The 25,014-nt window shown below is 40.4% G+C and overlaps 1 protein-coding gene across 6 annotated transcripts in view; it reads left to right on the plus strand.

Annotated features, from left to right (window-relative positions):
* PTPN13 (protein tyrosine phosphatase non-receptor type 13) overlaps window positions 1-25,014 on the plus strand; it is a 115,711-nt gene that overhangs the window by 73,275 nt on the left and 17,422 nt on the right. For 5 of the 6 annotated variants that reach the window (XM_048303722.1, XM_048303721.1, XM_048303723.1 and 2 more), the window contains 21 exons: window positions 2,635-2,854; window positions 3,799-3,873; window positions 3,983-4,157; window positions 4,368-4,521; window positions 4,656-4,794; window positions 5,225-5,377; window positions 6,724-6,906; window positions 7,910-8,072; window positions 11,257-11,680; window positions 11,848-11,945; window positions 13,786-13,842; window positions 15,550-15,642; window positions 16,929-17,036; window positions 17,751-17,882; window positions 18,132-18,598; window positions 19,552-19,695; window positions 21,498-21,591; window positions 22,373-22,458; window positions 22,992-23,154; window positions 24,035-24,249; window positions 24,331-24,429. In XM_048303722.1, the coding sequence (XP_048159679.1) occupies window positions 2,635-2,854; window positions 3,799-3,873; window positions 3,983-4,157; window positions 4,368-4,521; window positions 4,656-4,794; window positions 5,225-5,377; window positions 6,724-6,906; window positions 7,910-8,072; window positions 11,257-11,680; window positions 11,848-11,945; window positions 13,786-13,842; window positions 15,550-15,642; window positions 16,929-17,036; window positions 17,751-17,882; window positions 18,132-18,598; window positions 19,552-19,695; window positions 21,498-21,591; window positions 22,373-22,458; window positions 22,992-23,154; window positions 24,035-24,249; window positions 24,331-24,429 (3,442 nt within the window). The remainder of the gene's footprint in view (window positions 1-2,634; window positions 2,855-3,798; window positions 3,874-3,982; window positions 4,158-4,367; window positions 4,522-4,655; window positions 4,795-5,224; window positions 5,378-6,723; window positions 6,907-7,909; window positions 8,073-11,256; window positions 11,681-11,847; window positions 11,946-13,785; window positions 13,843-15,549; window positions 15,643-16,928; window positions 17,037-17,750; window positions 17,883-18,131; window positions 18,599-19,551; window positions 19,696-21,497; window positions 21,592-22,372; window positions 22,459-22,991; window positions 23,155-24,034; window positions 24,250-24,330; window positions 24,430-25,014) is intronic. The other variant, XM_048303724.1, reaches the window with a different exon arrangement.

The raw sequence follows: 25,014 nt of genomic DNA on the forward strand, positions 1-25,014 counted from the left end.
GCAGTCAGACACTGATGAAAATACAGAGTAGCAGCCAAGTACTTGTCTGATGAAGCACCACACAAAACACACTTCCGTGATGCTATCTGTTAGGAATGTAATTTAGATTTTATTTTTTAATTTTTTTTTGTTTTTATAACAACACTTGCATATTCAGAACTTCACGAATGAGCTCTCCCGTATAGGTCAACAGTATTTCCTTTTCTGTAGGAGAGATGCATTCCTTGTCTTGGAACCTAAAGACTGAATCATGTTGCTCCCCATAAAAAACTGGCAGTCTGACCATGCCAGAGTTAATTTAACTGACCCAGGATGCTGAAACATGCAGATTTATGCTTGGTGATAGTGCTTATGTACTAAGTTAGGAAATTTTTTAAACCCTTAGGTTTTTGAGCTTCCTCCACGGACATCCCACACCCACTCCAGTTTTCAGAGAAATTAATATGCATCAACAGAGATGATAAAACAAGCCTAATGACAAAGAACTTCTCATTGCTTCTGTGCTGTATGTTTTTTAAAAGGCAAGATATTTTTTTGCACTTGGTGTTTTCACAGCAGCAAGTTTTTCAATAGAGCCAGTTGCAACATGTCTTTTTCATATGTCTTTGATAATTCATAGATATTTATGTTCAGAAAGTGTTTGGTTTTGTTTTATTTCAGAGCCCATCCTTAGACCTTGATCTGAAGGGCACTTGTGGGTGTATTTAACTTAGGGCTTTGTCAATATTCCCATATATGTTAATCCTAACAAGTTTCCTCATGGTGAAAAGCTAAGCACATGCACATGTGTTGACAGGTCTGAGGCCTTTTCTCATTTCTTTGTCATTTTAGGTGCACATTATTCAGTCTATTGTAGATAGAAGCAGAGGAGGGAGAAGGGAAAAAATGCTATGAAAGCCCTGCACAGGGGAAAGGATAATGGACTTATATTAATACCTTTGTTCTGTAACTACTCTGTGTCTGCCCTGAAATTCCATTTGAGGAACTTCAGCATTGTATGTAACTCTTATTTTAGTGCTGGATTTGGATCCAGTGACACTTAAGTATTAGGAGACTGTGATGCACTGTTCATAACATTGGTATTCATTAGTAGCTTCGTAAAAAGATGAAAATAAAATTTGAAATCACATCCACCAATTTAGCATAGACAACTGTACTGTCTTGGACAGGTGCATTTTTCTCTTAGTTTATTAACAGATTTGTCACTCATCAAACATATCTTTAGGTTCTCCTCGGAAGTAGGTTTATAAACTTAATGTATTTTTAAAAAGCCTGTATATTACCTTACTACAAAGGGCCGTGTGTCACTGTCAGTGCAGGATTACTCTATATTTATCCATACTTTTAAACATGACTGCAATGATACACAGGCTTCTAAACATTTTCTTTGCCTTTTCATGTTTTTACTCAGTTTAGGTGGTGTGCTAAACATTCAGTTTAGAATTGCCAAAAATTGTTTTTTGTGCTTGAAAGCTACCTTAGTTTCCCCTGTTCATTTTTGTTTAAAAGTTGCCTCTGTATAATTATATTCGTTGCTTTTTCTTGTTTTTGAATTTCTACAGAAGGCTTGATTGGTTTATGTTTAGTTTGGGGTTTGAAGGTGTTCATTTGTAATCATAGGACAGAGGGAAGGGGAGTGGAAGTTGGTTTTACTTTTCTTGGATTTCTCAATTCTTCACATTTCCTAACCATATTTTTATTTTTCAAACAAAAAATGGTTTTTGTTCACCCAAGCAAGACATGAATTTCTTTCCTTCCATAGAAAATAAAACTGATAGGATGTTTGAGATCAATACTTGCTGAGAAAAGAAACTGTAGATACGTTGCTGTGGTTTTTTGAAATACTTATGTATTTTTTTGTTTGTTTTTCCTTATTTTTTCCTTCAGATTATAAATTTAGATTTAATTTAGTTATTGTGATGATTGCATATCAGCCATGCCATTCTTGGGAATTTAAAAAAAAGGAACCATTTTCAGCAAATAAGATTGTGGAAACATTATTTTTTCCATTAATAATGGAAACATTATTATTACGCAATAGTGTATGATATTTAGAATAATTTAGTATATAGGATGTTATTACATAGGCATTTTTATGTAAATATTTCAAGCTGTACTACTTCTCAGGAGAAATCAGGGAATAAACATCAGGCCCATGCAAACAGAAAGTGTTGGAGCAATATTTACTTAGAGAAAATGCACTATTATTTCAGTTTTTTCTCTAATGACATGTTTTTGAGCGTGCCTTTTTCGTAGTCCCTGCTTGAACACAGAGATTAAGATATTTGCAAAGCATTAATACTTTTCTTCTTGTGCATCTACTAATTTTGCACTGATTCACTGGGTTTGTAGTGTTGAGTATTTTTTTAGACTGCAGCTGAGCCTTTCTTTTCATATGAATAAATGAGGCAGTTCTACAGGCAGCTGCAGAAACCTGGTGTGTTTGCTTGTTTTCTACTCTACAGTGATGGGTTGCTGCACAGAGGTAACCTCCTGGCTGCTGAATAAATGTGTTTAATGCAGTATTTGATGACTGGTGCTTGTGCTCTGTGTTTCCACTTAGGGATGTGCTTACAGCAGCAGAATGTCTTAGGCATACCTGCTAATCTGCCATCCCCTCTGACTATCCTACAGGCAGCATGAAGCACCATTTGAAGGCAAGCTAATAAGTCAAGAAGTGATGCTGAAGCGTCAGGAAGAAGAAATGGTGCAACTGCAAGCTAGGATGGCTCTGAGGCAGTCCCGGCCTAACCTCTACCCAGGGGATGCAATTAGATCCTCAGTGCTTGACATCACCAGAGACCCACTGAGGGAAATAGCCCTGGAAACAGCCATGACACAAAGAAAACTGAGGGTAATGCCTTGAGCTCAGGTGAACTTGTTTACATTGAAACAGAGCAGTGTCTGGACTGAAACTCTCCTGTGGGATTCATAAACTTGGTCCTGTAATAAACAGTCATCAGCAGATTAAATACCAAGTGTGTGGTGTTGGCCTATTTTCACAGGGTAAAACTTCTGAGATTTTGTGGCATTAGTGGCTACAGAGCCTAAAGTGGCATCAAGAGATGCTAAAACAGACAGCAAGGCTTGACAATTGCATCAATTAAACAATATAGCATCCTAACAAAGGTAAGGCGTAGGTTTTCTCCTCTATCCTGTGGTGTTTTCAGCCACTTCATTTGCATTTCTCTTAGTGGAGTGTGGATGTGCCCCACCAGCATCAGAGGTTATTTATTAAATGAACAAGTTTGGAAGGTAAAGAGAGGATTCATTTGGCCCCTAAGTTCACCGGAATCCCTGTGCAAATCCCTGGTGCTTTCCCAGCTGTCTTGGTATGTGGATGAAATATAGAATTACACACAAAGGAGGAGACAAAGGTATATAAGTAAACAGTGTCTGATGTGTAGAATAGACGATGGCTTGATGCCCTCTGCTGCTACTTTCCATGAACTGGATATTTTTTTTTAAGTAAGGACGGGAAAACTTGAAACAAGACTCAGGGACTTGCTGCCCTCATACAGGGTAGTAATTCCTGTATCTGTCTCCAGTCCGTCACATTAAGATGAGTTAGTTTATGTAGGCTTTACCTAACCAGGTTAGTTCTCCTCTCTCTTCCTCCCCCCAGCCCTTAAGAGGTTTTTGTGAAGATGTTTTGCGTATAGTACACAATGGGTAGCAGGCAATGGTAAAATTTTAGCCTTTGATCCCTCTTTTGCATTTTCAGGGCAGGAGTTAACTGTACCTCAGCCTGTTGTTCCAGCAACACAGTGTTCACTCATACTCTTCTGTGATTTGCAGAATTTCTTTGGCCCAGAGTTTGTGAAAATGACGATTGAGCCATTCATCTCCTTGGATCTACCAAAGTCTATCTTGGTAAGAAAGGGGCTGTTCAGCCATCTGTGGCAGGGGAAGTATGTTAAACCAACAAATGTGTTTTTATCACAAGCGTGAATGTTGACAGATTTCATTTCACAAAATGCAGACTAAGAAAGGCAAGAATGATGACACCAGGCGAAAAGTAAATGTGATGCTTCTGAGTGGGCAGAAGCTGGAGCTGACCTGTGACACCAAAACAATATGTAAAGATGTCTTTGATATGGTCGTTGCCCATATTGGCTTGGTGGAGCATCACTTCTTTGGATTGGCTACTTTAAGAGGTAAGAATAACTACTAAATTATTTCTTCTGTCTTTATTCAGTATTCCCTTGAAGAAATATTGTTCTTATTAAGTCACTGTTGGTCAATGGAAAACTTGGCTGTTCAGTGCCCAATTTCAGAGTTATAAATCTGGTCATTATCCTCCATCTGGAGCAAATACTTGGTTTTAATGCTTTTACCCATGTCCTTGTCTTTCATGTTTGTGGCAGACAATGAGTTTTTCTTCGTGGATCCTGACATAAAGCTAAGTAAAATAGCTCCAGAAGGATGGAAGGAAGAACCAAAGAAGAAGAACAAGCCTCCTGTCAACTTCACTCTGTTTTTTCGCATAAAGTTTTTTGTGGATGATGTCAGTCTTATACAGTGAGTGTATGAAATTTTTTGTAGCCCCTTAAACCCTAAATTTGTGGACAGCAATGGAGTATTAATCAAATACTGGAGTACCAGAGGTGGTGTGTGAGTTTTTTTCATGGTTTTGTTTTATATTCCTGTTCTAGGCACACGCTGACCTGTCACCAGTACTACCTGCAGCTGCGGAAGGACATCCTAGAAGACAGGATGCACTGCGATGATGAAACAGCCTTATTATTAGCATCCCTAGCTCTCCAAGCTGAGTATGGAGATTACCAGGCAGAGGTACATCATCAGTTTCACCTTTGATCTTGTTGAACTGTGATCTTGCTGCTTCATTAAAGACTGGACTGTGATCTGCCACACGTGCTCCACAGCTCTCCTCCAGACTGGAAGCTCAGCTGGTAGCTCCTGGCAGATTTTACTGTGAGCAGGTGTTCCTAAAGTCTAACACAGATAGTTGCAGAATTTAGTTCAAGATCTGGGTGCTAAAGCCCTTTTTTTCAGTGGAAGTAGGGTCAGGCTTGAATATGGAGAAACTGATATGAAATAAGCTGTGGGTCATGATGGGGATTGTGATTCCCTTCCCTTACTCAAATCTTATGATCCTCTGAGTTATAATGTATAGTTGTTTGTAAAAACAAATGTTTGTGCTTCAGTCGTGCTCATAGGGCAGTATATGGAGGAGCCATCACAAGAATATTTCGTGTTGCAGGTGCACGGCTTGTCCTATTTCAGACTAGAACATTATGTCCCAGCAAGAGTGATGGAGAAGCTGGATCTATCCTACATCAAGGAGGAGCTGCCAAAACTGCACAGCACTTATGTGGGTGCCTCTGAAAAAGAGACAGAATTAGAATTTCTGAAGGTAAGTGGGCAGCAATTGGCTTCCTTCATCTGTGACTGAAGAATTCCCTTGTTGGAATATGGGTGCATGAACTTCAAGTGAAAGCACAGTATAACAACTCAGGGTCTGAGTAACACTGAAAGGAAGAAAGCTGAAAAGATTTTGTCCAAAAGACACATCATAACAAACAAAAAGAAATTGTAACCAATGGGAAGTTCTCTCACTTTTTTTCAATCAGTAGTCTTAACTCAAGCCAGCTAAAAGCAGCTATTGATCCTTGTGTTTGCTCTAAAGGAAGCTCTGTTTATGAGGCAGCACACTCTGTATTGCCCATGTCTTTTGTGCTTTCTGTAGAGGGGAAAAAACCCATAAATTACAAAAAATTTTGTTACAGCTAATGCTGTGTGTGGCACTTGGTATGAAGCAAGCCAGAAGCACTGCCAAGGAGAATTTCTTGTGCAGGTTCTATGTAAGATGATAGGAAAGCCATTATCCTCAGATATATTTGGATTATTCTAAAAGGACCCACTGAGAAATCTAATTATGGTGTTTGCTCGTGGGATAATAGTCAGGTTGTGCCTTGATCAAAATGAGTTCAGAGGGTGAAGGACTGCTGTTGAAACACCAAATAACCATTACACTGTAATTCCACAGGCACAGTGTGTAGTTCCACCATCTCCTTGAGTATGTGATGGAAGAGGCACTCAGCTGACTTTATCCATTCTTAGTCTATTGCTCATTTTACAGAAGTATTCTTGGAACTTAATCACAGAGAACAAAGTAGGGGACATGATCCTAGCTAAAACCTAGCCTGGCTGGGGATCTGGTGGGGGGAGCAGTTAGATTCCTGTGGTTGATTCATTACATCAGTCCCTTACACCAGTACTGAAGAGACAACAGGGATTAATAACTGGGAGTGCAAAGTGAGTGCAACTGCATATGATGCCTTAATATGATCACAGAATCGCAGTGTTAATTTGATTCTGCGTTTAAAAAATGTGTTAATAGCTAGTGCATCTGTCTAGGTACAGTTTCTTGCTAACAACTGCTTTGTGCAAGTTTGATTTACTCACACATGTTCTCTGTTTGTGCTTTCCCTGCTTGATTTTAATAAACATTGAGTTCATTTGCTGCAGTTTGGCAGGTCAAAAGTACTACCTAGTCTTAAAACCCTGAGCTGATGTGTGTCTGTCATAATGGCTGTAAACTGTAAGTAAATGGAATCAGCAGGCAGAGAGGGTTATTTTTGCAAAAATCCATACATTTATATCCATACATTAAATGAAAACTTTTATACAGTGGTGTGAAAAACTTGTGATGGCCTTAACTTCATACTCATAGAAGTTTCATTGCATTGGTCGGTACAGTTGTGCCAGAGGCTCACAGAATATGGGGTTCACCTTCATCACGTGCTGCCTGAGAAGAGATCCCAAACAGGTATCCTTCTGGGAGTGTGCTGCAAAGGAGTTGTCATTTTTGAAGTTCACAATGGTGCCCGTACACCTGTACTGCGCTTCCCATGGAGAGAGACAAAGAAAATATCCTTTAGTGTAAGTTGGTCTCTTTTCCTCTGTGTGTACACACCTCTATCTGTGTCTCCAGTTACTGTGAGTTTTGTGTTGGTCGTTTTTGCAAATTAAGCTGCTGTTTTACAGCATAATCTGACTGTGTTTTGTGTAGCTGTTGTATTATGGGATTGAAATAGGAGTTTTCATGTTTTAAAGGTTTCATTTTTTTCCTTCGCTTGCATGGACAAGGATGGTGAAGGAGCAGCAGACTGAGAGTCCTGCATTAGAGGACTGGGTACAGGCAAATGCCACTACTCAGTATGACTAGGAGATGCACCTATGTTGCTTTCAAGTTCTATTTCCAAGAGTAGTTAAGTTAAATGATAATAGATAACAGGCTGACACTTGATCTGGACAATACCAGCCAACTTAAGTGGGTTGAACTGTAAGAACTGTAATCTGGTGATCATGTGACAGTTTTTAATGAGTCATTGAGCTTCAAATGCTAACCTTTATAAAGGCATTGAAAACAGCACTTCTGATTCTGTCTGATACCTTATTGAAAAGCTACAGCCTATTTCATCTGTGAGATGGTTTCTGCTAGAATTGATAAATTAAAGTTTAAAAATCACTAAAAAGATAAGTTCAACACCTGGAACATTAACTGATACATTTGGTAATTAGATCAGCTTTTAGTTATTTTTTTCTTAAATGGCAGCATCCCTTGTGACTTCCTCAGGGGCCTTTGAAAGCCCCATCCTGCAAAATGTAATAGTTCTGATTGTCATTACTGAGCACTGACAGTAACAGAGACGGATTAAATAATAATAATGCACCTTCTCATCTAGCCCAGGAGTAGCTTTAAAGAACTACTTTGTAAATCTCAAATTACTTTTGACTCCTATTTTAACGGAAACCTCTCCCATCAGTGCATTTTGCTTCAGGAAAGTTTGAATGCTGTAACTGTGCACAAGCAAATAACAGAATTCTTTGTAGGCTAAAAGAAATAATTTGTCTTCAACTTTCTTCTCTCTCCATTGTGTAGAAGAAGAAAATAACTCTGCAGAACACATCAGATGGCATCAAGCATGCCTTTCAGACTGACAATAGTAAGACTTGCCAGTACCTTTTGCATCTCTGCTCTTCCCAGCATAAGTTCCAGCTACAGATGAGAACCAGGCAGAGCAACCAAGACACTCAGGACATTGGTAAGGACTGTGATGCTGTGTTAGTTTTTAATAGCAATCTAGATGTCTTTTTGTAAGGAGAAAAACTGAACTGGAGCTTCAGTAATTCTGCTGAGTGCTGTGTATGTGTAGATCTACATTTGGATGGTTTATACTGTGAAGAGACTACTAGCTAAGCTTGTTTAGATTTTTTTTAAGGGGTGAGAAAGGAGTTGGGAGAACACAGAAAAGCTGGCACACAGCAGCTCCTCTAAACTAAAAGGAATCTAAAAATAGGTCACTAATAGTACTTCCCCCTTTAATTAAAGGCTTTTGACTTTTTTTCATAAATAAATTGAAGATATTTCAATAGCAGGATTTTTATCTGTTGCTTAATGTGAAAGGGATTGGTTTGATAATGTGGAATTACAGCTAGAATGGTGTGCTCATGGGAGTGCAAGTAAATAAGGAGCACTCCATGGTGCTGTATCTCTAAGCTGTGGGTACAGCTGTCTTTATTCCACTTAATGTTGGGTGGACCTGGTAAGGAACAACATCAAGAATCAGTTTCCTTCATAATTCCCATTTCCTTCATGGATAATAGAAAATGTAAAGGCATTCTTTTTAGATAGCAAATGTTAACTGGATATTAATCATTGAAAAAATCCCTCTGTACTAATTTATTCACTATTTGGAGCAGAGCTCACTTGGCTGGCTGGCCTTCAGCATGGTCTGGAAGTGCTGTTTTGGTCAATCTGCCTTCTCACGCTTTCTTTGTTCCCTGTTATCTGTCTGCATTCCAACTGCTGTTAATCCAGACTTCCACTAGTGTAGCTGGGATGGAGTTTGACCCCATTGCTGTGGATATTGTGATCTCTAATTTAAAAAAAAAACTCGAACAGTAGGAGTGGGAAAAGGCATGTAGCAACTATCCAGCCTTTTTTCTGTTCTGTTGGGCTCAGCCAACTTCAGGCAAAGAAACAGGACCAAGAGACTTGAAGCCTTTGTACTATTCTCTGATTTAGAGTTTGCTTGTCCTGAATTGCAAAGAAAAGCAATACAGGAAAGGATTTCTTGGCTTGGCAAACTTGGTTGCTCTTGACAGATGGATTATGTGTTTTGCTGTGGGAGTCTGGAAAACAATAGTTTGCTTCTGTGCAGTACAGATCACTTGGAAATCAGAGGTCCCAGATTCCACCAGTCACTCATAATCAGAAGCAAACAAATAGGCATTATGGTTAATTCCATCACACTGATTATTAAAAGTAAAAACAATTAAAAAATTGCCTGTTGTCATAACTTCACTAAATCTAAATTGAACTCTTAATATGTTAGTAAAAGCTGGTAGTTGGGAGCACTCAGCAAAACAGTAAAGAAAAGGACATATATATAACAGGAAAGAAAAGGACACTCTAGATTCCAGAAAGGGCATATGGAAAAACAAAAAAATGAAATGAGGGTTAAGTCAACCTTATGGAGGATGAATTTTGAGCACATGAGAATTTTCAGTTACAGGATTGGCAGAAGGTTTGAAAAAACTGATGTCTATATAGATAATGATGTGAAAGTATTCATCTGAAATCCATAGAAATTCTGTTTGATGTTCTCAGAGGGTAAATACAACGTCAAGAGAACATCTCAGCATGTTTTATTAGGGTACTCTTTCCCAGGATGGGAACACAGCAAGAGCAGGTGTCACTGATGCCTTCTGTCAGAGTCAGGAGACTGGGATTTGTGGATTTCTGGTCTGATTGGGCAAAATCATTCTACTGTAGCTTATCTACTCTAGTGGCTGTGGCTAGAGGAGGTGTTTGGTGTGGACAAGGAAGTGGTAGTTGTATACTAATTCACCTTATGAAAGAACAGAAAAACATACCTTCCACAACTAGATCTTCACAATCTGTATGCCTATTACAGAGAAAGCTTGAGTTACTGTGGCAGTTAATTCCTGCCCTGGGTACTGGAGGAAGGAGGATCTTTTGGAATGGCAGGACTGAGGCTGCATTTGCCAAATACACTCTCTCCTAAATGCCACAGTATTTAGCATTAAACCTCATGGGTGATGTGTACCAAAAAATAGTGTTTTCCCTTTGAGTTACAGTGCAGCTTTCTAAAGCAGCTTGTTTCCTACATGTGTGTAGGGTTAAAAAAAGCACGGGTTAAGCCTAAATCAGAAATATATATGCAGTTGAGGATTGCTTGTCCTGAGACTTCCCTGTGAACTGACTCCAGGACATCAGTGAAATTTATGAAGGGTTCAGGTGGCCTGATTTCCTTTAAAATCTCTAACCAGCAACAAGTCGCCACAGCTTATCAAGTTCCTATGTGAAAGCCAAGCCACAGGAACTTAAGTGCTAGCCTTAGGAGGCAGTTAGGATAATAGGAAGGAGCCCTGCTCAGCTTTGCTCTGAATTAAGAGGGGTTTAGGCTAAGATGTATGATGAATTTGCTTTCAGCTAAGAACATCCACCCAGACAGTTCCCACGACTCAGCTGACAGTGATTTAATTACAGTCCAAAACCTCTTTCTCGCCGCTGCTTAAGGGAATCCTTGCTAATGAGTCAAAAAGTCCGGCAAGCCCCAGTCAACACTTTCTGTTTCGTGCTAGGATGTTTGTGGCAGGGGAGGTCCTTCAGTGCACCTGAGTGGACTGGTGCTCTGTAACCAGGCAGAGATGCTGCCCCGCCCTCATGGCCTTGCAGGTGTACTGTAAATGTGGAGGGGCTCATGCAAAAGAAAGAAATGCAGTGGATGAATGGAAGTTTGGTAGGATCTGATAGTGTGGAGATGGGGGAGCCCTATTTTTTCAAACCCTGGAAAAGGCTTTTATGAGCAGATTAAAGGAAGTGTAGTCTTCCAGGTCACTTGGCTTGAGGATATTACTTGTTTTGCAGAAAGAGATGATGTGCCTGTATATAAGGTACAGCACCCTGATGGGGAATATGAGTCTTCATGCTAGTAAGAGGATAAATATTCTGCTATTCTGTGTTTTTGGACTCTGGCTTAGTGTAGTGTCATGAACTCCAAACTCTGCTTCCTGAGCAAACTCCGTGGTGGGTGTTTGTATGTCTCTGTTGATGCTACATACTGCTAAGCATCTTGAGAAAATACATTTTGTGTGAGTTGGTTGTTTAAAAAGCATGCTTTACACAAGGTGGTCACAGTAGCTCTACTGAATAACTTCAGTTGTTTGGGTTTTGGTTTGATTTTTTTTAAATTTCCACAGAAAGGGCTTCATTTAGGAGCCTGAACCTTCACGCGGACTCTGTCAAAGGCTTCAACATGGGCCGAGCCATCAGTACTGGCAGCCTGGCCAGCAGCACTCTGAACAGACTTGCTGTTCGACCCCTGTCTGTCCAAGCAGAGATCCTCAAGAGATTGTCCTGCTCTGAGCTCTCGCTCTTCCAGCCACTTCCTGGCTCTACAAGGGACAAGAACGAGAAGACTCCGTGGGAGGAAAGACCCAGAGTTATGAGCAAGTCGTTTCACGATCTGAGTCAGAGTCACATCTCTGTTTACCCCCCAAGAAAAAATGTTATTACTACTTTGGACTCTTCCCCCAAAAAAATAGAAGATATAATGGGCAGGGTCTTTCAGCAAATGCCAAAATTTGATAATGGATCAGCAGCAGGAGCATTAAAACCGAGCAAGTAAGAGTCTCTCTGACCACCCTGCAGTATCTTTGTGTACAGTCAATGTACATTTTGCATCAGTTTTGATTTATTATTCATGCCATTATTTTATTACATTGATCCTTCCCTCTCCCAACTTCCTTTTCCCTCTGTCTGGTTCCCCTTCTCTCCTTCTCCCCTTTAAGTTCAAAATCTCATGCAGGTTTAAGTAGAAGCCCTGAAAGAAAGAAAAATGAATCAGACTCATCATCCATTGAAGATACCGGTCAAGCCTATGTTGTAGGTCAGCATGCAAAAAATAATATTACTGTATTTACTAACTAACCTCTAAAATTGCTTTGGGTGTAATGCTTTGATATATTTATTAACTGATGGTAATATTCTGATTTCAAAGTGGGAGCAGAGTATCACATGTTAAAGCAATCCAGGCCATTATTGCAGTGAATCCAAAAGATCCTCCATTGGTAAGCACCAGTCTGTGCACAGGCGTGTAAAGTAAAAGCTGTTGCAGAAAACATCTTCCAGGTTGTCACTTCAGAGTGCCATTTGGTTGTATGGATCTTTTAATAATTTGCTAGTCTTCTCAGTCTGTTTGTGAATGCTGAACTTTTTTTGTGTTTTCTATGGAAAGGATGTAGGGAGTGATTTTTTGGAAATGACTGTTTGGCATAAGCTGTTGTTGGCTAGTGCCTCTGAGTAGTAACTCCACACTTTGGAGGCTTTTTTTCTTTTATTTGTTCGGGGTTTTTTTGTTCAGATATAATAAATTAGTTAAATTTTTTTTGCAGTACACTGGGTGTTTCACAAAAACACTTTTGTAGTGAGGTAAGCCAGATGTACTTACTCCATTTTCTTGGCAAGGATTGGAGTGCACACAAGTAGTCTTACTATGCACTAAGAGAGAGAGTTCACATTAAAAAAAAAGATTCAGAGCAGCTAAATAGATTTAAACTAACGTTGGGTTATTGAACATGAATTTTTAATATCTGTGTGTAACCAGTTTCTGGTTCTTGAAGGCTCCCTGTTATAACAACAGAAACTATAATGACTGAAATATTTGTAGCCTTTGCTTGCTTGTTGGCTTTACTGTAATTACAGAACATCAGAAAAAGTGGAGGATGGTTAGCTTTCTGGGGATGGGGGTCAGTATAAACAAACCAAAAAAAAGCAGAGTGTGACATCCCACGTCTGCCCCCAGTGCACTTGAAACCAGGACAGACTTGGGAATGATGCGTTTTCAGTACTGAGAGCATAAATGCTGGAGAGTGAGATGAGGCGTGCAGGTTCTGTAGTGACTGGTGGCAGCCATTTACCCTGTGCTTTTAGTTTTACAATTAATATGGTCATGTGCTTACCCATAATCTTCTGGGCAGCAGTTCTGGTGAGGATCTTAGCTACATGTCAGAAAGTCCTGCTGGATCACACTGCCCATCCTGAGGGACTTTGGGTGGTGAAACACATCAGATGAAACTTCAGGGGTCGTAGGTTTGGAGAAGGCCAGGATTGCTTTCCTAAGAAGCTGGAATTATCTTCCCTCTTTTACTCTCATATATTAGTGCATTTATTATTTTATCCTCTTTAAAGTAGGGCCATATTTGCTTGGCTGTGATAATTTCAAAGAAAATGTGATTCTATATGCAAACGATTTTAAATAGAAATAGTTCAAATTGCTTGTTACTGCAGCAGCTTATTTGTTCCTTTACAAAATCTTACAAGAGTCCTGTTGTGTTGGTCTTTTAGGTTCAGATTAGGTTCAGATTAGATTCAGATGAATCAATATTCATCCAATATTGATAGAAAATTTAGTCTTTGACTTCATTGCTTAAGATCCATTGCTTTTATCTGAAGTTAAGCGTGGTCATAAAGGCCAAACCTCTGTCCTTCCTTTAATTCATTGCCTTTGCATGAGCTACCATCTATCTGAACCTTTAACTACAACCAGAGCACATGAGTAATTTGGATTTGCTAATACAAAGCTAGTTTTATGTTTATTCATTTTTTAAAGAAGTAGTTTGATATTGTGAATGAGCTCATGTGAACTGTGTAAAGTCTGAAATAATTCTTGGTAACTTCTATATTTAAAAAAATTTGATGAGTGTCTAATATTTTCGTTCATGTCACAGGTGTTAGCATGAATACTTCAGAAAATCTTCTGTCATCAGCAGCATTAAAAGAGAGTGGTAAGTTGATAAGTAATCTGTCTATAGAATTAATTCAGTCAGTTTGTCACTCGTCGCTGCTGTACCAAGAAACGGCAAGAATCACGACACAAGTCCAAGGAGAATAGCTCAATTGAATTAATTATAAACCAGTTTATGTAACGTGGTCCACAAGAGTGGTAGGAGGTCATTGGTCCTTTGACCAACCACCCCTTAGAAGGATTGGCTGAGGTTCTCTAACACCCATTCAAAATATTTTTTCCAATATACCAAAGCAAGACTGGAAAACAAACCCCAGGTGCAGAGATAGAGAATTAGTTTACAAAACCTTCTTCACTGTTTCTCAGCTAGCCGTATGAGAAAGGAAAAACTTCACAAAATTGTGCAGCAGCTGGAAAATTCCTCTGCTCCTAGCTTTTTAGTATCTACAGTCACTTGCAAATACTTCACTGTTCTGCCAGTCCTGTGTCTTCAGTATTCTTAAGTGCCTCTGCCAGTTAGCTGGATAGGACGTTTTCCTAAATGCAACCCCTAATATTTATTTTGGATTGCTTCTTGGGCGAGGTTTAGACATCTGTGTGTAATATTTTTCGAATATGAATAATGTCTGTTTAGTTTGGGACTGGAAGGGTGCTCTTACCTACCAGATCATGCTCTTGAAAGCTCGTTTCCCTTACTTAGGAGGTTACTGGTTCTGTGTTATCTTTTTAGTTCTTTCGTTCTTTAGGCTTGATGTGGTTTTGTGGGAGAAAAAACTCCTTTTCTGGGTGATGTTCAGTCTGCTGCACCCTCCTGCATCACTTCTTCTCTCCTTGTACCAGTGTGTAGAGCTTAGTAGATTTCTGCAGCTCTGGAATTGCCTGTTCCACTTAGGGCAAAAGTATCCCAGGCACTCCAGGATATGAATATCTTCTCTAGGAAACAAGTCCATAAGTTCAGACTTGCAGTATGTTGGTGTTTCCTGAAGTTTCTCAGGAGATTGGGCTTTTTTTGTTTATTTGTTTGTATTTTGTTTTGTTTGCTTGTGGGGTGGGTTTTTTGGTTGGTGTTTGTTTGTGGTTTTGGTTTTTTCTTCACCAAATTATTCTCCTTGGGTCTCTGAAGTGCCTGGGTCTGCTTCAGCCTGATGGGAAGCCTCAGGAGTCACAGAGTTCTATTGTGAGGATGGTCAGGTTTTAGAAGAGAATCAGCAGTTCTCTGGGAGTTGCAAATGGGGAAGTCAATTTAAGCAAGAGAGGTTTTAGTAGATGTTTCTCATTTTGGTTGGTTTTTAATGAAGAGACACCATTAAGAGAACTCACTGAGTTCAGTAACCTTTTAGTAACTTCATGTAATGACCCTCAGTTTCAATTTTACCAATGTGTTTGCATCCTCCCTACCTCTGAACAGAGCACATAAACACAGATCTAAATTCTTTCCTGAGCTGAGACTAATGAAGTTGAAGATTCTAGGACTCAATTATGTTGTCACTCCACGAGACTGTGCTAACTGCTTTTCTTAGGAGGAATAAAAGATTTGCAACTGTGAAAGATGGAAGTGGGTTAGAAGGGTGGTGGAGGTTTTTTTCTGTCTTTGGCCATGGCTTAGAAGATGAAAGCTGGACCCACTAGATCAAAACAGCTTGTCAAGTTATCAGAGAAGTCATATTTTTTAATGGAAAAGAACTTTAAAGTAAACCTGAAGGGAAGTGTTGAGGTAATTTCTGATCATGAAATGTTGGCTTTACAGTTGACTCTCTTCAAACAACACAGAACAGAGTTGCCACGCCAGAGAGAGAGATCACTTTGGTGAACTTGAAAAAGGATGAAAAGTTTGGCTTAGGTAAGTGGCTTTAAAATTGCTGTTGTCATGTATTTCTAGGCCAAAAACAAAATAAAATTTTCTGGTCTGTATTTAAGCATTTATTGTAGGACTGAGTAAAGCAGTGCAGGCAGTAGCTGTATTTTGAAGGCATTTAAGTTACACTTTCTGTGATGTTAAGCAAGTCTGGTTTTCAGTTTTTCCGTATTGTAAATGTAGGATAATATTTATATTGTGAACTAGTCATCCTAGAAGTTGGCCTTTAAAGTTTGTCTCTGTGCTCAGTATAGAATTTTGTCTCTGTGGAACCTCACAGCTTAAAATGCTTTAAATGAATGCTTTTTTTAAAAAAAAAAAGACACAATAAAGGCATTATGAGCTAATTGTGGAATGTTCTTCTTACTCCTGTAATATCAGATGGAACACTGATTTGATGTTTAAGGAGCCTGGGAGATGAGATATTTGCATTACATTCCTTCCTCTACCACTGATTTTTTTTTTTCATAAACCCACATAATTTTCCCCGTATGAGTAATGAAAAATTTGGTGTCAGTATTGTGCTTTAGGAAGGTTCTCTAGGGTCTCCTTAAGGACATTGTTCTGTCATTCAAAATCAGACTGTAGTGTAAATCTGAGAGGGGCAAAAAAGCCTACAAGACAGTAATACTTAGTCTTTACACTGCACAGTAATGTACAACTTGAGCAAAAAGGAAAAAAAATTAAAAGAAATGTACTATTTCTCCTCTTTCTTCCCCATGCAATTTGTGGTACTTTGCTGTTTTAGCTAGAATAGAGAAGACCTGATATCTCATCTGGAACATTCGTCCCAGGTTTACCTTGTAGAATGAACAGAAATAGATTAGAAGCCTCAAAATAAAACAGGGAGATGTAAAACTCAGATCTTAAGACCAGGGTCAGACATCTAGGTGAAACATGGAACAATGGAGAAAACCAGAAATTTTTATGTGATAGAAAACAAATTTTATCTGCTCAGGAAATGCACATTTCATGTCACCTGTTTGTGTGTTTCTCTTGCCAGAGTTACCTTCTGTAGCCTTTGCTGGAGTGTCCTGAACAGGCAGACAGTCTAAATTAATTGCTTAAAACAAGAGTATACAAAAAAGTTTAATCAAAAAAACTTTGCTGTTTGTTTCCATGTGGACTTAAATTTGAGGTGTCTTAGTTTTTTTACTTTATATTTATTAGAATGACTAAGTTTTTGTTTGTTCTAAAATGTGCACTTGTACTGTGTTAAGTTGCACAGCGATCACTGACATTTTTGTGTGCTTTGGGCCTTTTCTTCTTAGGCTTTCAAATAGTCGGTGGAGAGAAGACAGGGAAACTTGATCTGGGAATTTTTATTCATTCAGTTATTCCTGGAGGGCCAGCTGATTTGGAAGGAACTCTAAAACCAGGTGAATAGTGTAAAATTCCATCTGTGCCTCTGGGTATCACAGTTCCTTACAATGATGACCTTCAGTTACCTTCCAGATAATTTCTGAAAACTAGTGATACTTCTTTGTTAAACTATACAAAAACAAGAGTCACTCAAATCAAAGTAAAAATGATAAAGCTTGAAGTAGCAGAAAATTGAAGTTACATATAAAAATAAGGGCTTTATTTTCTGTTGTCTGTCTTGCAGATGCATTGTAATTTAAATTTTTTAAAACTCAGTATCCATATTTTGATTTTTTAAAAAAGTGAAGTGGAACCATATACTATAACCATAACTGTAGTGGGGGAGGAGGAGAAAAATGTGGGTTTTTTTCCTTCTCGTTTTAGTCTCTGTCTTGAACTGAACTGCATATTGCTCACTTAACTGCTGGTTTCTGCTTTTTCATCTGGTTTTTTTACAGCATAAGAGAAGGTAGAAATCTATGGAAAGATTTGGCAGGTTTAAAAAGAGGAAGTATTCATAACCAGTTCTTGTGGTCTGGTTTGGTTTGGGGGTTGGCTTTTTTTGTTGTTGTTGTTGTTCAGGATTAGAGCTGCCTGTTCCAGCATCACTTGAGGTTTAGTAATTTTTAACCCATGCATTGTGTACAGGTTGTCAGACCTGTACTCCGTGTTGTCACTGATGGGTAAAAATGTAGATGTTAGGCTGTATCTGAACAACCCCTTTTGTGCAGGACACCGCCTCATATCCATAAACAGCACGAGTTTGGAAGGCGTCAGCCACCATGCAGCGTTGGAAATCCTGGACAGTGCTCCCGAGGACGTTACGCTTGTGATCTCCCAGCCCAAGGACAAGCTGTCCAAAGGTAGGGAACTGCAGTCGCTCCTGTAAGCAACCCCAGCTAGCGTGGGCTTGGAATTGGGTTCAGAGACAATGAAGAGATGTGTTAGGGTAACCTTTGGTGAGGGCACACCAGGTGCAGTGTGAACAGAGAGTTTTCTGTGGAATGTCCAGATGGGTAAAACCTTACTCGGCTGTAAGCTGAGAAAAGGGTGTCGTGCTGCAGATAAGGTGTTGCCAGCTGCTGATGGCTGTCTTGTCTCCTGGTTTTCAGCATCATCTAACACTGCTCATATCAGTAATGGAGCCAGGGGTTACTTGAGGAGGCCCTCTTCAGTGCAGGACAACGAGGCAGAGTCCTCTTCAGAAGAACACAACTGGTCCCGTGGTCACCAGAGGCCTGTTTCGGGAAGCCTGTCTGGATTGTCGGGAGGCAAGCGGGATGGCAGCATGAGCTCCCAGGATTCCAGGACCGAGAGCGCCAGCCTGTCCCAGAGCCAGCCAGCCGGGTTCTTTGGCAAACGTCCAAGTGGGAGAGCCCAGCAGGATGCCCAGCAGTACAGCGATTCCCAGGCTGGGGGCTCCAAAGTGATCGAGAAGAGAAGATCCTCATCAGACAGTACTCGAGCGAAAAATAAAAGGCCTGGAGTAGTGGAGCCTCTGGAATATTCTGACCGAGGGGATTCTGACATGGATGAAGCAACTTACTCCGGCAGTCAGGAGCAGCAGCCAGCTAAAAAGGCATAGTGGATTTCATATGAATATTTCCCATCAGTGGGATAGTGGTATTGAAATAGCTGTCTCTGGGTGTGAGGAAAGAGAGCCTAGCCTAGCCTGCAGCTAATGCTAGTAGCTGATTTCCAATAGCATGGTGATTTGTTCAAAATAAACAGAGAAAATCACTTCTGTAGCTTGAATCAACTTTGCAGCTTTCCAATGTCACAGGATGTGTCTTACTAGAGGCAGATGGTGCTTTGAGATGAGCCTATAGTGTACTTGCTGAGGCTGTCGGAAACCACCTTTCAGTTCTGTGTGTTTGCCCAATATGCTCATAATCTAGTGAGCACCCCTAGAGGTAAGTTTATTCACTTGGCAGATAGAGGAAAGTAGGAGTGATACATCTGGAGTGGGTAGCAGCAGAGCTCATTGTCTTCTGGGATTGATCTAATCCATGAAAAACTGCTCTTGTGCATTAAAGTTCAGCAGTGAGTCACGCTCTTGAGCAGACACAGCTTGCTGCTTCACCTTTCCAAAAGTGCACAATCACAAGTACTACAAATTTATTTCCAGCTTGCAGTGATTTCTCTGTTCAGCTGATGGAGGTTATTCAATTAAATTGTGGCAGCTCATGCTAATTAATCCAACAGACTCTAGGCTGCTGTAATACTGAAGTACTGCAGTTTCAGTGTTCTAGAACCCACTCACTTTGCCAATAAAGACTTGGCTGCTAAAGGCCAAGCATATTTCTGTGCTAAACCTGTTCAATGGCAGGAATGGAAGAGTTGAAGCAGTGAGCCTTGAGTCTTACTAATTGGTACTTTGCCAGGTGGACTCCTTCTGGCTGTGTCTGACTCAAAACCCCACCCTTTAGGGTCTTACCTGTGAACATCCGTTCTAAAGGCAAATCATTGTCTCTTTTTGTTTTGTTTGTTTCTTTTTCTTTCTCTCTCTCTTTTTTTTTTTTTTAAATAAAGGATTCTTCCTCATGGAATACAGCAAACAAAGTGAATTCTAAAAAGGTTTCTGCAACACTTCTTAAACCTGGAGATATCTTTGAGGTTGAACTAGCAAAAAAAGATAACGGCTTGGGAATAAGTGTCACGGTACTGTTTGACAAGGTTTTTAGATGTTTTCTCTTTTTCTCTACTCCCAGCAACCCATTAAATTGCTAAATTACAAGGAAGCAAAATATTTTCTGGAAACACTTTTAATTATATAGATTTATTGATGTATGATTAATCTTACCAAAGCTGAAAAGTAGTCCTAGTAATTTATATCCCGTTTCTTGTCATCTGCCCTTTTAAGTAATTCTTATTTTTTGTTTTATGGTTGGAGCCCCAAAGTCCTAATAGACTCTTATCACAGATGCTACTTTGTGACTACAAAAGGCAAGATGGTCTTTGTCCCTTGCTACCTAATCCTGTGGCAAATTTGCAAGGAAGGAAGAGAGAACCCTCCCAGACTGGCACAGCAGGCAGTGGAAGCAGCAGTGTTATTTTAGAGTATCTGTGCACGCTCAATCACATTCACCATGTTCAGGGTTCTCCCTCTGCTGGAGAAAAGGCAGAAACCAAAAAAACTGCATAAACCCAAATGGGACCTGGCTGACGCTGCTTTCTTGCAATATGAGACAAAATATGTTTTTTAAGACTGATTTCTATAAGATTTTATAATATATATATAATTTTATATATGTATATATAAGGCTATAAGATTTTGAAGGTAGCTTTATGTTTAGGGCCTGTCATACTGCAGAGTGGCACTTCAGGGAAGAAGAGAATAATTTACAATTGAGATGCACACATGTTCCACTGCTTCTGTCCTTGTATTAAAAAATACATTTTAATGTATTGTAATACTCAGCTATTTTCAGTGGAGGAACAATTTGCAAGCCTATCACTGTTTGCATATGTATGGCTAGGAGTGTAAGAGGAGCATAATGAAATTCTGTTATTTTGGCATCCCAGGCTATTCCAAGTCATGTTCCTTTGCTTGAGACAGTTGGAGGAACAGAGGCTGAGCAGGATTTGGTCACTGAGTAGCATCAGGCCTGCTGTGTGCATGCATTGGCTTTGTAGAGATGTTAGAAGATGCCAGCCAATGCAGAGATTTCCCTTAAGGGGTGACCAAGTGGCGTCTTCACTGACCTTTGCTTTTCCAGCCTCCATTCTGCCCCCGCATTGTTTTCCTGTGCAGTGGTGATGAGGAGAGGCGTGCAATTAACTGTGGGTTAAGTTTTCACATGTAGTCCTGGGTGCTTTGGGAGTGAACATTAGCACACTGTTGCTCTTCCTCTTCCCTCCAAGTCTGTGGAGCACAGTGAGCCAGAATCACACAATGGTTTAGGGTGGAAGGGACGTTTAAAGATCACCTAGTCCTACCCCCGCTGCAATCAGCAGAAAGACCAAGGCCCTCCAGAAACACTGTCAGTTCAGCTTGAGCAGTTTTTTACAGCTTAGACCTTCAAACTTGTCTGAGCTGAGTGAAAGCAGCACTCCTTAATTTCCTGTTACATCAGAGAAGTTGTGTTGGAGTAGGACACTGCATGGGTGTGCATCTCCTGCTTTGGCATGCTGTGCTCTTGCACATCTGTGAGCTTTGGTGTGCATGCAAGCATCTAAAGTCCGACAAAATGCAGACATGCTTCTGCTGAAGGACATTTATTTGTGTTTTGTGCATTTGCATTGTGATGCATTGTGTTTTTACAATCTTCCCACCCCAACTTCATTCATAGCAAATTGCATGACTGCACAGAACATGCTTGATGTAACATTTTGGTTTTGATAGTTTGTCTGGGTTTTCTACATGCCAGTAGCCCAAATGCTTCCTCAGTAGAGTTTTCCTTGTGTGATGCTGTGTTTAATTACTAAGTATTCTAACTGCAAAAAGACTAACAATCCTATTTTTACTCTCTATTTAGGGTGGTGTAAATACTAGCATAAGGCATGGTGGTATTTATGTGAAAGCGATTATTCCCAAGGGAGCAGCTGAAGCAGATGGCAGAATAGAAAAAGGTAGTATTTCCATTCTTTTAGTGGGGACTCTTAATGTGAAAAAAGGGCAGAGGACTGTCTGTGGTGGACTTGAGAATATCCTGTGGCTTGGAGCTAGCACTCTGTTTGCCTCATGTCCTTGTACCTTTTTCACTGGGAAGAAGAGCTGTTTTTCCAAGCTGTTGCAGTTGTCATTTTAAATATTGCCTTGATAGGTAATTCTGCAGGTGAAGATTAAAAAACTGATGTAGAACAACTGCAGAACTAGGAATGCTGAGGCTGTGGAGAGGAAAAATAGGAGATAGGCTGTGGGATTTTTGTTCTCTAAAGCAGCCTATGTTAAGGGAGAATGCTTCCCTGTTCCAGGCACAGAGAGACACGGCTTTGTATTATTTGTGGCCTTCTTGCTTGGCATGCCTGGCAACTCAATACAGAAAATGCTGTAATTGTTACGGCTCTTCGTATTCGTAAGCCAGGCCACATTCTTCACTAAAGTGAGCATTCCCACTGTGGACTAAGACTTGTTCTAAATAAAGAGTCTGAGCTTTGTGGCAGGCTGTCATTCTGGTGGTTAACACTAGTTTTGACATGGGATTATCCCACAGAATCATTAAATTGGAAAAGACCTCTGATTTGAACCATATAATATATTTGCAAAGTTCTCTTCTTGACTCAGAGCATGAAGGGGAGGGAGAATTTCCATAAATAACTGTCCTTGATAGCTCAGACTTGAAGGTTTCTGTGCACCACAGATGTTTTATAGGTGATGCTCTGCCTACTTCTTCTTGAATTATTAATGTAGGTGACCGTGTGCTCTCTGTCAATGGGATTAGTTTGGAAGGAGCTACCCATAAGCAAGCTGTTGAAACACTGAGAAACACTGGCCAGGTGAGTGGCTGCTGCTTCTACTCCTGTCTGTGTTAAACCAGTTCTCCATGAGTGAAAAGAGGTAAAGGAACTTCAAGACTGGAATTCTCCCCAGTGTTGTTGTGGTTAGGTGTGTTTTCTTAGACTCCTTGGCTTCCTGGCGCACCTGAAAATAGCCAGTGAGTGTACACATTGAGAACTGCTGAGGACTACTACTTGTGTTCACTTTATAAAATATTTTTAATCCCCTGTACAAATGTGCAAATGACACTGTCTTTGACACCTCTTAACACCCTCACAACTTTATTGGAAGAAAACCCTTTCTTACTCTATTGGCAAGTATCTTGCAAGTCCAGTTTTGTATTTTGGAGGTTGTCATTTAACAACCCTTAAAAATACGGAATAATTGGAGGATATATATGGGATGGGGAGTGTCTGTAACATTTGCTGCTGTAAAAGTGTTTACCCTGAGAAGTTAGAAGGAAGCATGTACTCTAGACTGTGCTATCTCTGTGACTGTTGCCAGTTAACTGGGGAACATTTCACCTCTTTAGGTGGTGCACCTGCTGTTGGAAAAAGGTCAGCTTTCAGGGGCCAAGGCTCATGCTCCAGTGACACCACAGTGCACGCTCCCAAACCAGGTGGGGCAGTGTGAGCAGCAGGAGAAGCCAGCAACAGAATCTGCAAATGCCAAAGATTACAGCTTTGTCACTGCAGGTCAGGTCATGTAGAGCAATTGTCTTAACTGTCAAAGCATCCTTCAGTTCCATAATATTTTCTTCACTTCTTAGGATGGGAATGGAGCGGGTAGGAATCTCTACTAAGCCCTTGCACATAATGCAGTCTCTTTCTTTTTGTGCTGTTGTGTTTAAGATTTCCTTTCACATCTTGGTTACTTTGTTGAACTGCTATTAAGTGTTTGCTCTCTCACTGTTGTTTCCAATTTCACCAGCCTTACATGCCGAGGGTGTAGCAAGGTTGGAGTAAAGGGGGTGCTGCTAAGGGGTGCCAAGGGGAATTAAGATAGTTATATATAAATGAGAGGTTCTGTGGGTCCTGCAGTTCCTGTCTGGATGAGGGAAGACATCAAGAGCTAGTTGAATAGAGAAAGATTTGTGCCCCTGACTAGAGATTGACATAATTCATCCTCTCTTGCTGGTGACTTGTGCAAGTGAAGGGACGCCTGCCCAGATGGCAGAACCACTGCAGATACAGACTTTGGGTCTTCTTGCATAGGACCTATCCTGTCTGCCAGGAACTCCAGTTGCTGCTCTCACTAATGCCTGATCAGTGGCTGGAATGGTCACCCTGTGCTTTAAAAGGCTCCTTAATGGACTTCCTAGGGAATAGTCCTTTGGAGACAATATGCCTTTCTGCATATTGATGTTGTCAGGCCAAGCAAGCAGACTGGGAAGTTGTGATAGATTTTTGTCCTCTTTAACCTGGAGGGGTCTTTTAGGTAACGCTTCTGTTCAACACAGTGAAAGAATCATGTGAGGGGGAGATTGCACATTGTCATGTCTGGGATAAGAGCACCAAACACTCTGTTCACGGCCAGTGCACTGTAGGAAATAATGATTTAATGTTTCATTTGCAGACAACACATTTGAGGTAAAGCTCTTGAAGAACAGCTCGGGCCTTGGGTTCAGTTTCTGCCGTGAAGATAACCTTACCCCGGAGCAGCTGGGATCAACTATTGTGAGGGTGAAGAAGCTCTTCCCTGGGCAGCCAGCTGCAGAAAGTGGGCAAATAGAGATCGGGGATGTCATTCTGAAAGTGAACGGGGCATCGCTGAAGGGTTTGTCCCAGCAGGTTTGTACCTATAGTAGTGAAGCTCATACTGTGGTAGTCCTGCAAGTCTGCATCTGACAGTGAATCCCTCTGTGGCCATAGGAAGTCATCTCTGCTCTGAGGGGAACGTCTCCAGAGGTTTCTCTTCTCCTTTGCCGGCCGCCATCTGGAATACTGCCAGACATCGATCCGTCATTGCTGGTAAGGTGTATGGCATGTGACTTTCTGAACGTTATTTGCTATTTGAGGTTCATTCATTCACTCTGGTGGGTTGGTGGGTTAGTTAAATGCGAGATGCAGATGGAAAAATGGGGAGAGGGCTCATAGAAATGAGGTTCTTGGAATAAATCCCTTAGGAGTGCACTAACCATTTTGTGGCAATGTTAAAGGAATGCATGGCTTGAAGATTTTTTTTTCCTCCATTTTGTGACCTAAGATGTGAGAAATTGGTTTAATACAGTGTGTCTGAGGTGGAGATTTCTTTGCAGCCCAATGTTTTGAAGTTGATATCAAGTAGAAATTGGATATTTCTGTGATTCTGTGAAGGATATTCTGCAAAACACCAATTTGTCTGGTGTTGATGCATGTAAAAGCAGGGAAAAGGTTGTCCTATTTACCTCCTGGAAACTAGAGGTGTCCCAAAGAATATTTTCAAAATGCTCCAGTAAATGAATTGAAAGAACAGAAGGCCATTTTAGGATGCTTGAAGAAGTGGAAATGAAATGTGTTTCAGCAAAAGAGAGTGTAGAAGACAAATAGCCTGAAAATTAGGCTCTTCGTAATACA

The sequence above is a fragment of the Corvus hawaiiensis genome, chromosome 5, assembly GCF_020740725.1.
Source record: "Corvus hawaiiensis isolate bCorHaw1 chromosome 5, bCorHaw1.pri.cur, whole genome shotgun sequence".
Lineage (NCBI taxonomy): Eukaryota > Metazoa > Chordata > Aves > Passeriformes > Corvidae > Corvus > Corvus hawaiiensis.